Consider the following 16,060-nt stretch of genomic DNA (forward strand, 5'->3'; position numbering starts at 1 on the left):
AATAAATAAATCTTGATTTTTGTCATTCATCAGGTAGAAAATGTGAACAGCGATTTGCGTAGATGCAGATGCAGTTTCAGCCGAGGTTTTGGTTTCTCATTATGTTTCTACCTTGCTTCATGTCGTCCGTGTTGCACTGACTGAATCCACTGTGAGCACATCATGGCTTTCCCTCGGCTGCAGCTGTGACACCCAGCTGTATGTGGATGAAGACAAAAAGCAAACAAACATTATGAACGAGAAATGACATTAAAATATGACTTTGTTTGCAGACAGAGGCGCAGGCTGATCAAACAAACCTCTCTCTACGTTTGAACTGAAACTCTATTGGTAACATGAAAATATGCTAAAATTTACCAGGTTCATCCAGGAACAGAACATCCTAAAGCAGTTTTCTGTTACAGTGAGATACAGAGGCAGGTGCTGTGGATGGGAAGTATTTAATCTTGGTTCCTTTGCCCATTTTCAATTAAAAAAGCGACAGCTAAGACATATTGTGTTAGATGAGGGTATAATCTCAGTCTAGACAGGATAATCTCATCTTGCAATGCAGGATAAAAAAAAAAACACAGCATGTTTACCACCTTTACTGCACGCTGAACTGAATATGTTCAACACTGCCGTAAACAGTTAAGAGGCTTAACAGCAGGTGAACGCCGCACTCTGGGTTTTCTTTGCCTTTTCAGTGTCTCCATCTGCTGGTGGAGCTGTTGTAGTGACGCAGGCGCAGAAATGCTTCATGTTCCAGGACACCTACCTCACCGAGCCTTTGTATGACTCATGCATATGTTGCAAAAAAAAAACCACAAAGTGATTCATTTGGTGCAAACAGTCATTTTCAACCACTTGACTTCATATAAAAAAAAAGAAGCGATGAAACATTTCAGAACATGCTTTAGTTAGAGGTTTTTAAATCATACTTACCTTGACAGGACAAGTACAGTCTAATTTTTGTTAAGGTGCTCAATTAAATTCCCCAAAAAACAGTAATTTCAATCCAGCTCAGTAAAGAGCTGGGAAGAAATGTGCTTTGAGCTTGGCGTTGGGCACTATGACTAAATCAGAGAGTCTATCTTTAAATCTGAATCTAACTCTCTGGAAACATCAATTGATGCATGTAGAAAGAAACATCAAGTTGAAGATTTAATTATAATAAGTTGAAGACACGTTGCTCCTCTGAGATACATCTGCAAAGAAACGGGATGAGCAAGTTCTTAAAATTTACTATGAAAGCAAAATCTAACTCAAACACTCGGATTTTAGGTTTCTCTAGAGCTTAAAAGAAAACCACAGAGATTTGGTTGATGTTCCAAACCACTGAAATGACTAATATGTTTCCAGTTTTAGTATGGTCACTGTAAATAATTCAAAGGCTCATTATCAGCCCAAGGCTCGAGGATGGTTCTTTTTTGAAGAAGAAGAAGAAATCAGTGACGCACTACTATCAGCTCAGGTCCAAAACGAATGGAAAAAAAGGTTGTCACTCTGTCTACTCTTAATCCTAAACATATTACTCACATAGGCTTCAGTGGCAGTGAGACAGACTTTAAAAATAAATAAAAATTGTATAAAAATCCGTCTAAATCTCAAGTACAATAATTCTATATAAAACTTTGCCATCACAGACTGGCCCACTGCTTCCTTTCACAGCCTGTCTAGTTACTACAGTTTCTAGTCATTTTCCTCTGAAGGCTCAAACCAAGCATGACACAGCACCAAAAACACAATGGCACAAAGTTTATCTATAAAAACATATATTTATTGTTCTGTTACTGTTGGTTAACTTGATCAACAATAAATGGCGGCAGGCCAGGAGACATACTGTACACATATTAATAGAAAGCCTCAGAGAGCTTCTGTTTTTTCCATTTCAGTGGCAATTAACAACGCAAAGAGAAAACCAGAGCAGAGAGAGAGAGAGAGAGAAGAGAGGGGGGAACAAAAGCGACGAGTGTTGGGTTTTAATGGTGTGTTCAAAAGTCATCCTTCAGCCTCTTTTCAAAGTGGTTCATCTCCTAAGCAGGTAATTTTTTTTGTTTTTTTTTTTACAAGAGGGGTAAAAATACTGTACATTGTTTTGTATATTAATGCAGTTGAAGAATAAGATCTTTTTCATTTATCCTTTGTTGAGGACAGTGATAACTACTCACCTATTTCTTCCCCCAAAACAAGCGAGGTTGAAGAAAGTCAAGTAAAGCTTTAAAAATGAATATATGATATTTTGACTCTAAAGACAGAAATAGAGGTGCTCCGTACTCGACAAAATAGTGTGTGGATTAAAAGACATAAAGGTTATATATATTTATACTATATATAATATATAAAGGCTTAAATCTCTAAATACAAGGACAGCCACCAGTGCTGTCCACACACATTCCTCAGTACACAAACCCTTTAACGCAGCAACAAACTCACACCTGCTTTGTCTCATTTTCACTCCATGGACCATTAAATCTTGTATTGTACATCTGCAGTAAAACAAACACAGGATCCTGATCCCAAAAGTTCACCCCCAGTGACAAGCTCCACTGCTGCAGTTTTCAGATATGAAAAGAAAAACTTAACCCAGAGCAAATGAAGTAAACTGGTGGATTCAAAGCCGTGGTTTTTTTTCTTTGCAGTGTCAGTTTGAAAACATCGTCCACTTGGATGCACATCAAGGGAACATTTTACACAGGAGTACACAGAGTACAGTTCTGAGTTAAAGATGTGTTTCAAGGTGTTTGCTCATCGTAACCACAAATAAACCCATGTGCATAAAACTCAAAGTGTTTCTTATTGTTTTTTTGTGGGGAAGCTGAGGCTTGTGTACATGTGTTGCTTCCACTGAGTCCAGGCTGGAAGGTGCCGATCAATAACACGCAGCTGACTTTAATTAAAGCAGAATAGATCTGTTGAGCGACAGGCAAGGGAGCATCAATGCACTATCTGCCGCCGGACAACTACAAGAGGACGGGAAGGAAGGCGGGAGGAATGGAAGTCTCAGTGGTTGAGCTGTTTCTCTTCGAGGCTGTGGTTGATAATTACACAAAGAGTTTATATGTGAAACAAAGTGGTTCAGTAGGAGGAGGAGAGTGCTCAGAAGCGCATGAGACCAGGTCCAAACGTCTGTTTCAGTCCAGGCAACACGTTTACATTCCACACGCTGCAAAAACAAATCAAATCCAGCTCCTCAAATTCACGGGAACTTTTCTCAGTCTCTCCTGCATCATCATCATCATCATCGTGTTCAGTCTCCATCGAGGAGAACCAACGTTCAGGCTGAATGTGCAAATGTCATCTGTAACGCAGAGCCGTTCGAAAACAACTTGACAAAAACAACGCAATAGACAAAGAAGAACTTTTTGCAGTCCCTGAAACATCCCTGTCTCCCATCCGCTGTGAGAAGTTCTTTACACTGAGATTCACTTTGTTTCTAAAGTTGCAGGATTTAACTGAAACGAATCAGTTTATGTGCCACAAAATTAATGGAAGAGAGGATTAGTAAAAGACTGCACAAAAAATGCTCATACACTGTTACCTCCAAAGGAAATAACGAAACGAAGACAATAATTGCACATACTCGGACGAGAGAAACCAAACCAACAGCCAGGGCAGTTGTGTCCCATTTTAACTTCAAAGCGTCTGAAACTTGTTAACCGTGCTCTGAAAACTGCAAAGCCAAAATTAGCTCAGTGTTCATCACCTACCTCAGTCGAAGCCCTGTTAATAAGTGTAAAGTGTGGTACCATGCAACAGCATGTAAGGGCATATCATGTTTGTTTTATTCCACTGCAGATTGGCTTTTGTATTTTTAAACCACAGAGAGTGACATTTAACTGATCTGCATGGCGTCTCAGCTGTGCAAACTTCAGGACTAACCAATAATAAATATAGTCACTGTTAAATCATGTCTTACTGCTTTACTGTAATAAACTGAAATAAACCTCTCTGGTAAAAACTTGTAAAAGTATCTTTAAACTCTCCAAGTGGAGCATCAGTGGTAGATCTTTGGCTTCAGTGGAAAAACATATTTCACTTTTGCATCAACGTAGCTGAAAAAAATATCTCACCGTGATTAGATTAGATTTTGAAAAGGACAAGTCCATCGTCAGGAAGTTTGTTTTGACCTTTCCCATTTTTCCTCCCCTTGCCTTCATTTCAATTGGTCTCCCTTCATTTCTCTTTTAGTTCTTAAAGATTTTAAATCTGCGTCTTTTCAAGAGTGAAAACAACATTATGTAACAATAACCAAAATAACTGGCATAAAAACTTCTCATGCTGTCTCGGGTTTCCTCTACAAAAATCTAACTGTGGTGTATCATTAGATGTTTGGTAAAAGTTCTGTAAAATATTCATGTGTAATACTATAAAATCCCAAATTTATTCCATTTGACACTGTCTCAAATGAACCACAGAGACAGCTGCCTTGAAAATTCTATCTAATATATAGATCTCTCATCTCTGTGATCTTTCAGAACTTGGCTGAAAAAAAATTGAAAAATCTAAAAATCCCTCACACATTTGTTAAACCTTTTCAACCTTGTACTGGTTTAGTGTTATAACACAGGAGAGAAGTGAAAAACTAAAGGAACAGATTAATTGGATGTGTCTGCCAGTTCACTCTCTAGAGCCAAAACGACATCAAACTGAAAGTGGTGACGTTTTATTTTGTCTTGGACTGGATTTGAGAACGACGTCAGACAGCCGCTTAATCTGCAGGACTCTGTGACCATCGTGCAGCTGTTAATCTGAGCGCTAAGAATAACCCTGATCATGACTCCTGGCTGTTTGATGGGAACACAGCCTCGCACTGTGTGGACTGATTTGTCCATGAAGAAAACACAGACATTGCACAACCAGCTGATTAGTTTTAGGTGAGCCCTGTGGCTGCTGCAACACCAAAGCTGACTATTAGCTTACATCACACTTCAGCAGAGGGACCACACAGGGGAAGTTGGATCTGTTGCCATAGTAACAGCTGGGAAGAGGAGCTCAGAGTGGCTGTGACTGAGTCAGGTGGAAGGTGTGTGCTAGATGTGTTTGAGTTTGGTTCGGTGCCGCGTGCGCCGGCTGGTTCTGGTTCTGGGACCGAGGATGCAGCTGCGGCTGCTGCAGGATGTGCACCACCCGGCTCAGGGAGTCTGTGGTGGCCAGTGCCAGATACTGGCAGCAGAGCCAGTCCTCCAGGCTCACACCACAAGCCGTGTCCAGGGAGCGCTCCGCAAACTTGATCATCATCAGTGTCCGCTTCAGGTCCAGCCAGTTCTGGAGGGTAGCCTCGCGCTGGCTGGAAGTGGCCCCCGACATGGGGCCTGTGCTGCTGCAGCCCAGCGCCTGAAACAAGTCCTCCCGAGGGCCCCAGAGGAGGCACTGCAGGCAGGCCCGGGCCTCGGACATCCGGATTCTTTCAGACGGGTTGACGGTGAGCAGTAACCTGGCCAGCTGCTGCAGGCCCTGTGAATAGAGCGATCTGACAGGCAGCGGCGGCAGATCAGCCCAGGTGTACTCCCTCTCCTTCAGCTCTGGTGTCTCCTCAAACGGGTTGGGCCGGTGCAGCATCTCATAGATAAGAATCCCAGTCTGAAACTCGTCACACTTGCGGTACTGAGTAGCTGTGACGATTTCAGGTGCCAGGCGCGACTGGTCGCGCAGTGTACCGGGGTCGGATGCCATGAGAGTGCTCTTCTGCTTTGCTTGGGAGAAGTTACTGATGATGAGGCGGGCGGGGCACGTGGCGTTGGCAGCAGTAGCAGCAGCACTGGCAGAGGTTGCACCAGAGCTGCTGCTGCTGTTGCTGTTGTTGTTGGGCTCGAGTAAGTCAAGATTCCAGGGGTTGCCAGGTTGGCAGTTGACCAGCAGCAGGTTTTCCAGTCGCAGGTCACAGTGGGTCACGTGATAAGGTTTCATGTGCTCCAGGCCGGAGCACAGCTGGAGCAGGAGGAGACAGACTTGGCGCTCGTACAGCTCCGGGTTATGAGTGTGCCGGGCCACGCCTTCTCTGACAAAATCCGCCACCGTCTGGAAGGGCACCTCACGTGTGATGACCACCACTCGGCTCCTCAAGCGACCGGCGGTGTTCATGTGACCCGCTGCTGCTGGGCTTTCATCTAATTTACCATTCGGAGCTTTGGAGTCCGTCGTCTTGGATTCAGTCTTAGTTTCTTTCTCTTTCTCCTTCAGCCCGTTTACATCTTCCTCTTCGTCCTCTTCCTCCTCCTCCTCCTCACCTTCTTCCTCTTCCCAGGGCAGCAGGCGGGTGGGGACATCAGCCAGGAAGTGTCCACAGTCCTGCTGGATGTTGAAATGCACGGGCAGGCTCTGTCTCACTGCGAGGCTGTGGAAAAACTGCTGCTGGGTCTCCTTCACCTTGCTCCGACATATCTAGATAAATAAAGAAGAGAACATTAACATTAATGAAAGGTTTGCTTTTGAGCTGAGATTATTAAGCTATTGCTGAATTAACAGCCAAATTACAAATACTGCAATAAAGGGTAAGTCTGGGGATATTCTCTGTTTTTGTTATTGCCAAGAAATACCATGAAAAGGCAATGAATTGATCTCACTGACAAGTCTTGTTTGTGAAGCTTGGGGTGTTATTCTCTGTGCTATTCCATATGTTTGAGACCTGCTAAGGCTATGTTTGACAATAACTTTTAAATGATAAAAGATGATGTCTGTACCTTTGTTTATTTGTTTCTCTGCCAAGCAGTTGTAAAAAAAAACCTCTGCAAGTCAGAAAAATTTTCATTGTTTGGCATGAGACTGCTAATAATTAAAATAAAATAAAATAAACTCTAGCAAGAACAGAAATTGCCTCTCGGCTTCCATGAGAGACCTAAACAAACAGCAAACTTCTGCAGCAAAATACACCAATTTAGCAGAGAATGCACTGGAGGATTCAAAGATCAAAGATGTTTTCGGTTTCTTTCAAAACCCTCTGTCCCGCTCTCTCTCTTTAGCACATTTCAGCTCATGCTGTTAATGATATAGTGTATAGAGCTGAGAGACGCTGATAGAAGACTCCAGGCTGCCATTGACAGCAGTGAGAGCGTGTCTCTGTCTCCTAAACCACAGTGACAGCCTCTGCAGTTCTCTGTCTTTCTACACTTTGATCACAGCGGAGAGGAGAAGCCAAGTCAAGGATAGGATCAGTCTCTGCAGACTTCATAATATTCACTAAAACACCAACAAAGGGAAAGAAGTCACGACATATTACTAAGATATTTTTGGTTGAACAATGTTTATAACGTCTTGCACATTAATGGTGAGTTTATAATTAATTGTCTTACAGAAGGAAAAGTCTTTTCGTAAGACAGCTGTTAGTCTGCTTTACTTTAATGTTTGCTGACACGATCAAAATAAGCAAACATTTCACTGTCAAAATTAAGCTTGAAAGTAGTGTGTAGATTTAAAATTCATTTACTGACATAGCAGGTATAATAATAAGGAACTAAATGTTTCTATTATTTCTGTTATGTGTGTGTTGTCGAATGCATCTGATTGACATACAGGAGTACACAGGAAACTTTGAAGTACTGGGTTCCTGCACAACCACCTGCATATCTCAGGAAAACTAAAATTACGCTAATTTACTTGATAAAAAAAAAACTAACACCTATATTACACACGTTTTTGTCCAAACTAACTTACAAGCTTTTGCACGATTGACTTACATTTTCCCCCAACAAACCCTCACATTGGAAACAACATGGGCTTCGGTGTCTTGCTTGGGGACACTTCGACACGTGCACAGGAAGAGCCATGAATCAAACCACTAACCACTTACCCTACCACTGACCCACTGTTTCAAGTGAGCTAAATCATGATGTGGCATATGAATGAAAAATTACACTAAGCTGAAACCAGATTATTAATGTGGTGAACCACATTGCACTTTCATGGGTTATTATCAGACTAACTGTTTTACATGTATAAAACAAAAGCAGTAATATTAGTTTTTAATCACAATTTCCTTGCAATTATTATTTGGACAACTTATTTCTGTAATACAAAATCATATTATCATCATGACAGGATTCTACAAAACTGTACATGTCCACTGGATGTTTGTTTAGACATGTTGGACTCAGACTACAGCTGCCTGCTGATCATTCTTTGAAGACATATTTGTAGACTTATCACTGTTCAGATGCCATATTTAGTAGCATGTACTGCTGTTTGTAACACGGAGCTTCAGGTTGTTTCCTGCTGACATTTCAGGGAAACTGTAAAGCTTTGAAGCACATCGAGTCACTTGCTGAATTCCTCTGAGAGTTGATAATTCACACGGACATGCTAAAGGTGGATTATGAATAATTAGCGCTGCATTAAAAATATCACAGCATGTAAAATCTCATTTGCAGGAGGATCAACTACACTGATGGGGGTTAAGAAAGGCAGGTGCACAACTGGGCTGCATTAAAAATGGAGAGCTGGGGGAAAGCCTAATTGGGAAGTTGGGGCCTGTTTGTGTTCTGGTGCGTCTGCTGCTCCTCGTTGCCTTTTTTTATGGATGAGCAAAACACAAGACTTTCTCTTGAGCCTGCTGCTAATATGAAGGCAAAGCTTTGAAGTGTTGTGGAGCACAGAGAGTTTCATATCCTGTGAATAATGCAACCTTCATCCATATCTGCTTTGTATTTAGCTTCAAAACTCTTCCGGCAAGCTCTGCCTTCGACCACCCCCCCTGCCTTCTCTTGCACACTCTAACGCATGCAGACAAAACTGCTACCCTCACACAATTATATAGAGATGAAAAAAAAAACCCAAACTCCTGCGCACACAGGTTTTATTGCACAAGGTCGTGCCCTAAAGGCTTAAAGTTTAAACGCTAATATTTCAGCACAAACACATTCCTCCACCTCAGCTAAGCAAGTGGGAGGCGTTTCTGCCACTGAAAAACAAAATACAAGCATTTAATAAGTCTACTTCAAGGACAGCAATCACCAGACTCCAAATGTATCTAAAATCCCCCTCAATGCAGGGAGACTGCAAAAGCTTCAAAATACAAACACACAATAATAAATTCAAACTAATGCAATGCTAAAAATAAGATGTTTGTTGGAAAATCATACATTATAAATGGTAGCTTTTTTGAGGCCAGGCTTATAACAAGTAGCTATATGTACTTTGAAGGACAAGTGGGACAAACTAGCTCAGTTTGTGTAGTCAGTGTTTCAGGGTCAGACAGTGTTTAAGGATTAAGGAAGTATTACTTTTAATGAATGACATTACTTCATGTAAACTGCTCTAAGTTAAGACATCTTTACATCAATGCATGGGGCATTCAACAGGCAGTCTGAAGAAAGAAAACGAATGAAGTTAAACACAGTAAATTTCAGTAAACTTAATGGACTTTAATTAAATCTCCCAGGCCCCACAATATTAAAGGCACAACATTTTAACCTGAGTATTCTCCTCCTGGCAAAAAGCAAACAGCATTATACTGTGCATCAAAACAGTAGTGGTTATCCAGCAGGACAAACTGATCTATTAACAGAACCGGACATCTCACCTTGATGGCGTAATTGACCAGTGGGTCCTTGGCGTAGGAAGCAGTGTAGTAAACAGCATCCCCCGCCTCACAGCAGGGTTTCCCAGTGGTCAGTCTGAAGTGGGACCAGCTGTCAGTGCCAAACCTCAAGTGATCCTTTTGGCCAGCCATGAAACGGTCCTCGCACTTTGCTGCCAGCTTCCGCAGCGTGTCCGTGTGGAGACCCCGGATCCTCCCCACCACCTCATCCCAGCTGTCCAAACCCCTGTAAAGAGCAGGTCTCTGGGGTTTGGATCCTCCTCCCCCAGCACCAGCACCTCTACCTGTTGTTCGGCCCCTTCCAGCCAGAGACTCCGTACTTGGGTAGGCCCTCCTCTCTCTGCTAGTGGTGGCGCTGGGTGCAGAAGATGCAGCCTGAGGAACCAGAGAGGACGTGCTGTTAGTCGGGCGGCTCTTGCTGGTGGCTGTGGCAGCTGACTGCCTCTCTAGGGAGTCACCGCTTTCATGGTTGTGGGCTGGGTGAGGCTCAGAACTGAGAGAGGAGCTCTGACTAGCTGTCTCCCAAGTGGAGTCCAAGTCGTACAGAGGGTTGGCCACGCTGAGGTTGGTGCCCCCAGGTTTGGCCTCAGCCCGAGGTCTCATGGCTCCCTGGACTGGCTCTTTGCCTCCCAGGCTGGGTTCGGTACTGGAGCGGGGTACGGCCTTCTTAGGTAGAGGTGGCGGCGTTGCCTTAGGGGCTGGCTGGTCAGCGAGGCTGTCTAGGTCGATGGAGGCCAAGGTGTCATTGGATGCTTTGATGTTCCGTGGTTGTTTCAGTGGGATCATGTTGGCTCTGGATTGACCTGGAGGAGAGGGAAGATAACAGCATGTTTATTGTGTGAGTAAGAATCGATGTAATTCAAACTGATAGAGTGCTTAAACCACTGCACCATATAAAACCAGGTGGAGAGGATAATGTGATACACATGGCAGCTTCGAACAGCAGGAAAGAGAGCTGAAACGAATTTTAAATGCATGATAATGTGATGTCAGTACATTGTGCACAACTGCATTTATAACACTTAAGTATTTCCATTTTATGGTACCATAGAGGTATACACTACTACATTTCAGAGGGGAATATTGCTTTTTAATTGCTATGTTAATTTGCCAGCTGCTGTTAATAAGTACCTCATTGCAGATTGAGATTTTTGCATACAAAAGAAAAAGTTATATTTGATATCAAAACTACTCAAACTACTCAACAGTATGTAACATAACACCTGGAATGCAAATCACTCCACACTTTGACCACCAACTTCCCCAGAGCTACTTGTTTCTCCCCCTCAGTGTTTCCAGCCTCTCACTGGCTTGCTGCCTCTCATGAAGACAAGAGGGTGACACAAGATTATGTGCTGCAGCATGTGAGGTAACTGGTGGCCCTGAGGAGGATCCAAGCTAGAGAGCAGGACAGCTGGGCACAAGCCATCCCTCCAACCATCCAGCTGCCCGACTCAATCTGCAGTCCTGTTCTGCAGTGAGGCTTAAAGAGGCAGCATGGAGAGCACATTTATCAGTGACTTGAAGTGACCTTATTTTTCTGGGGCGGTGGTGGGTGGAGGGTTGACGGGTTGATTGGACTCCCTCGACGTTCTCTGAAGTTGAGGACCACAGAGGCAGATGGGTCACAGACAAGTGTCTGATAAGATGGAAAGAACAAAGGAGTCGTGCCGCTTGCATGATGGGAATGAAACAGCTTGATAGTTTTAAGTGAGTGGGTGTACAAGGACATTGACAACCCTGCTGCGCAGCTTTTAACTCAGTAAGCAACACCCCAATTTCGTGGAAGATCACGATGAGAGGCTGCCATCGCTACGTTAAAGGAATCTGTTTGAACAAACCATTTCTCTTTGCACAGTCTACTGAAAGCTACTGAAATTCTTGTCGGTATGAATAACCCCTCACGTGTGCGTCACGCTGCCATCATCTTAAGTAAGCAGTAGAAGCCTTAAGAAAGAGCAGTCAGGATAAAGTAAATGAGTCTTGTTAATCCTCCCTGGAACGAGTATATTTAATGTGTTCCTCCACCAATCTGCAGTAATCCATCCAAGAAAACAACCGTCTCTTTCGATCCTTTATGGCAGTAACGTGGATGTGACTTCACTTAATTACATAAGACTAACTCAGTTTGTGACTGTCACTTCACTTAAACACAAGAATATGAACTCAGCTGACAGCTGATTAGGTACACCTAGGTAAAACTAATTCAATCTTATACCACAGTCCTGAAATAAATCCTGTCTTCATAAAGGTTATAGTGTTCCGTTTGTGTTGTGTGAACTGTTTATGATCATTTTAGAGGCTGCAACGTGTGGTGCTGTTGAACTGTATTGTGCTAAACGGACAGGTGTTTCTATTATTTACATCAGGAGTAGGCTAAATACTGCAAAGACCTCTCTGTCTAGTGCAATACACTTCAACAGCAGTAGAAACTACATCCTCCAAAATGATCAAAACGATGAATCAACACCTTTAAAACAGTTCTGGAAAAAACTAAAACCTTCATGAAGGAGGATTAATTGCAGGACAGAGTGTATGTAATACATAAAAGAAGAAATAAAAAGAGATGGAAAAAAGAGAAAAATTTAACAATAACAAGACAAAACTTCATAAGGCTGATATTAACATTTCACCTTACAATTAATAGCAAAACATAAATTAAATAAGGACTGTGATAAATTGCTTCATTTGCAGACTATTTATTTCTTTAATCTATTAATTGTTTCTCAGATCCCAAAGTAACATCTTCATGTGTTAAAATATTCAGTTTACATTCATACGAAATGGAAGAAAGCAGAAAATGTACATATTTGAGAAGCTGATATTCCATTATCGAAATAGCTGCAAATTATTGACAAACCAAATAATCAACGAACTGTTTCAGCTCTAGACAGACAGAAGAAAGAGAGAGAGAGAGAGACAGAGAGAGAGAGAGAGAGAGACAGAAAGAGAGAGAGAGAGACAGAGAGAGACAGAGAGAGACAGAGAGAGAGAGAGAGAGAGAGAGAGAGAGAGAGAGAGAGAGTACTTTATTAATCCCAAAGGGAAACTGCATTGTTGCAGCAGCCACTTCGTAAATCACAAAAACAATGAGTTAAGTAAAACAAACAAACAATGCAATTAAACTGCAGTCAAATGCAATTCTGTAAAATAATAAATTATTTTATAAAAAAAATAAAATAATAATTAATAAATAGAATAAATAGAGAGTAAATATTACCAGAACAATACCAGAATAACGTGTGTACCATTCTTTCTATTTTAAAGTGTGATTTATTTTGTCTGTTACTTTTAGAATTGTAAGAGAAGCACAATGCTGCAGTTTCAGTTAAATGAAATGAATGCTGTAATCTTACTGTGAAGGAACAGGATCTGATCTCAACTAAACAAACTGTGACAGATGTTTTTTAAAAAAGTGTGATACATAATTGAAACTGAAAACTATAACTACTTCACAACGTCTTTGACTTGTGTCCATAATCCAGGGGAAAAAATAGCAGAGAGTCCCAAACACTCAAAAATCTGCTCAGGCTTAAAAAGCTAATTCTTCCTCTGCAGAACGCAGAACCAAATGTGTGTGAGACAACTATTTTGCTGCTGCTGTCAATCTCCTCAACCCAATTCTGGGTACCAATACGCATGTATTGGTTTAGATTGGTTTAAATTTAGAGGACATCACATTCTCTCTGCTGCACATTACCACACCATCATAGATAAAAAAGAAAAGATTTCCAACAGGCCACACAAGCACTCAAACAAGAAGTTACTGTACTGAGGCAGCTGCAGTAAAACAGCTTGCTACATTCTTTAGCAGGGTTGAGTTACTGATATCCTCTCTCTTTAAGTATATTTAGACTATAAATCAAAACTACGTCTCACAAATGAAAGAAAATTAATTTACCATTTATTCATCTCAACTTGTAATGAAGCTATAACACTTTCAAATTGGAAGGGAATTTACTTTTTACACTGAGTGAAATCAGTAATTGCTGTTAACCCTGCTATATTTAATATGTAAAAATGACAAGAATTCCATATCGAGGCATCTATTCACAATTTCCGTAAACAGAAACTGTTATTTTTCAACATTTGTTCATAAGGAGATGAAGGAACTTGTTGCCGTAGCAGAGTGATTACTGCTCAGCCACTGTGCAATAAAACTAACTCTGACACCACAGGCGATGGAGGAGGTGGGTAGGACGAAGAGGAACAGAAGGGAGGAATAAAGCCAGAGCAGTGGAGTGGGTGGCGAGAGGTGGTAAAAGTGAGGAAAGTGACAGAGAAGGAGAAATACAAAGAGGCGATGGGGTGAGCAGGACACACCTGACAGAGAGACGGACAGACAGACAGGTGATGAAAGAGACAAATACCGAGAGAAAAGGCTGAAAAACAAGAAGAACAAGCCTACCTCAATTCCACTAATGCCTCAAAGTTTTTAGGTAAATGCAGTGCAGCAGCCGCGCAGGGAGGCTGAGTGAAAAGCTTCTCTCTGTTTCCATCCCTGAGAGTCTGTACGGAGCCGCTGGTGCCAACAGGCAAGCTCAACGCTCCCACCAATACTGGAGATTTCTCTCTGAGTGAGGCAGAGAGTGCTCTGCCTCCTACTGCCTGATGCTCTGATTAAAACACAAGTGTGTGTATACTATATTTGTAGCGAGTGTGAGAGAAAGAGAGAGAGAGAGAAACACTTAAAATGATGCTTGACAAAAAATGAATGTGATTCTGCAGTAAAATGTGTGAACAGGGAACATTACCGTAATGCAGCCAGAAGAGAACAGCAGAGTGAGAGAGGAAAGGCAAATCAAGTCTGAAATCCTGACAAGTAGAAAAGATGAGATAGATGTGGAAACTTAAATAGGCATGACACTCAGCGGCAGTGTGTTAATGTCGAGGGCCACACACACACCCTCCCAAAAAAAAAACTGACATATTGTACAATGTTTGAAGGCAGTCAAACACACAAAGACTCACTCCTGCCTTGTTCCTCATTAGCCGCATGTAGAAGAGTAAAATTAGGCTGCAGGCAGCTCATCATGCATCATCCAGGGAGCTTTTAGCACATTCACAATATATCCATCCACAGAGGCCGTGTGTATTCTGAGCATCACAAAAACACACACACACACACAAACACAACATACCCTTTTGCACGTACCCTTGTAAAAAAAAAAAAAAAAAGCCTAATTAGTACAATGACACACAAACACTTTGCCTCTGATGAATCTTTTAACACAAAAACCCACACACCTTTTGAACATCACACAGCCATATGTTTAAACACGCAGGGAGGGAAGCATCTCAGTCGTGCATCTGCTCCATAAACCCACATTCTCTATCACTTGTGTCACTTGTGTACCTGTTTCTTTTTCTCTCTCACACGCTGCTTGATCACAGCGAGATCCTTTCCCACACACAGAGAGCTTCATGTTTTAAGTGGCCAGCTATGTTTGACAGCTGTGCCTCCCTCTCTCTTCCTCCCCTCGTTCCACCACCGCTAAACCTGTAACACTGAGCTGCTGACAAAGTCTACTGATGAAATGGCCACTGTCAAGAAATCACAGACAGGCTGCAAAATGGAGACTTTAATAGCGACTTCATCATCACAGTATTAGAGGAATGCAATGTGGCAGTCTGCACTACTATAAATCAGAGAAGGGGTATTTGAGCCTATTTGTCATACTCCTTTTGTTTCCAAAAGTATATCTGAAATTGTCATGGGCTGCAGAGACAACAAAAAAAAAAAAGGAATTAAGCATTAATAAAAATTAAAAATCCTCCCAAATCCGTCTCTTTTGTCATTTGGATGCACACTGTCCTCTTCCAAAATTTTCAACCAGAACATTCTTTGAAATGTCCTCATGTCCATGCAGAATACCTCGCTTTTATCAGCATTAAGGAAACTGTCATGGAAATGAAGATAACAAAAACAGAAATTCAGAATTTCAACACAGATCTGTCTGTTTCTACTTCCAAAATAAGCCTGTCTGTGTGTCTGCTCTTCTGTCCTCACACACTATGTCCATTTAAAAGCTCAGGTTACACAACTCGTCTTATTCCAACACAAAGCTGTTTTTATTTGGCTTAAAAGATTTGTCTACTACAGACAGGAGTGCTGAGAAAATAAGTGAATAATTCAGCTTTGGACTTGAAGTGTCAGACTACACAATTAAAAATATTTACAAACTACAAAATATTTACACAGTACAAAGACAATCTATGAGGATAAAAGCTTTTATGCCATTAACTGCAGTACAACTGAAGTCAGTCATGCAGTACATCTTCTTATAATGTGGTTACTAGTGTAGCCCTAATCCAAACCCATCAGTCATATCAAATACGGTTTTCATAAACACAACAAGAGAAAGAAACGAGGGCAATGAAACAGAGAACACAAAGAAAGGGAAGAACAGGAACATAAACTTTGGATTGATGTAAGTGGTCCTCTCTCTGTACATTTCTGTGTGTCCAATTAATATGTTGAGAATTAGTCCCATCTGCTCCACACACACAAGCACTAATCTCAGGACAAAGATTTTTACCCCAAGC

At 41.7% G+C, this 16,060-nt stretch overlaps 1 protein-coding gene across 2 annotated transcripts in view; it reads right to left on the reverse strand.

Moving 5' to 3' along the window:
• Positions 1-2,051: 2,051 nt before the first annotated feature.
• The window catches only part of peak1 (pseudopodium-enriched atypical kinase 1), a 96,876-nt gene continuing 82,867 nt past the window's right edge, over positions 2,052-16,060 (reverse strand). For both annotated transcript variants that reach the window (XM_041037898.1, XM_041037899.1), the window contains exons 6-7: positions 9,497-10,317; positions 2,052-6,363 (exon numbers count right to left, since the gene is read on the reverse strand). In XM_041037898.1, the coding sequence (XP_040893832.1) occupies positions 4,975-6,363; positions 9,497-10,317 (2,210 nt within the window). In that variant the 3' untranslated portion in view covers positions 2,052-4,974. The remainder of the gene's footprint in view (positions 6,364-9,496; positions 10,318-16,060) is intronic.

This window comes from Toxotes jaculatrix, chromosome 5 (genome assembly GCF_017976425.1).
Source record: "Toxotes jaculatrix isolate fToxJac2 chromosome 5, fToxJac2.pri, whole genome shotgun sequence".
NCBI classification, from domain to species: domain Eukaryota; kingdom Metazoa; phylum Chordata; class Actinopteri; family Toxotidae; genus Toxotes; species Toxotes jaculatrix.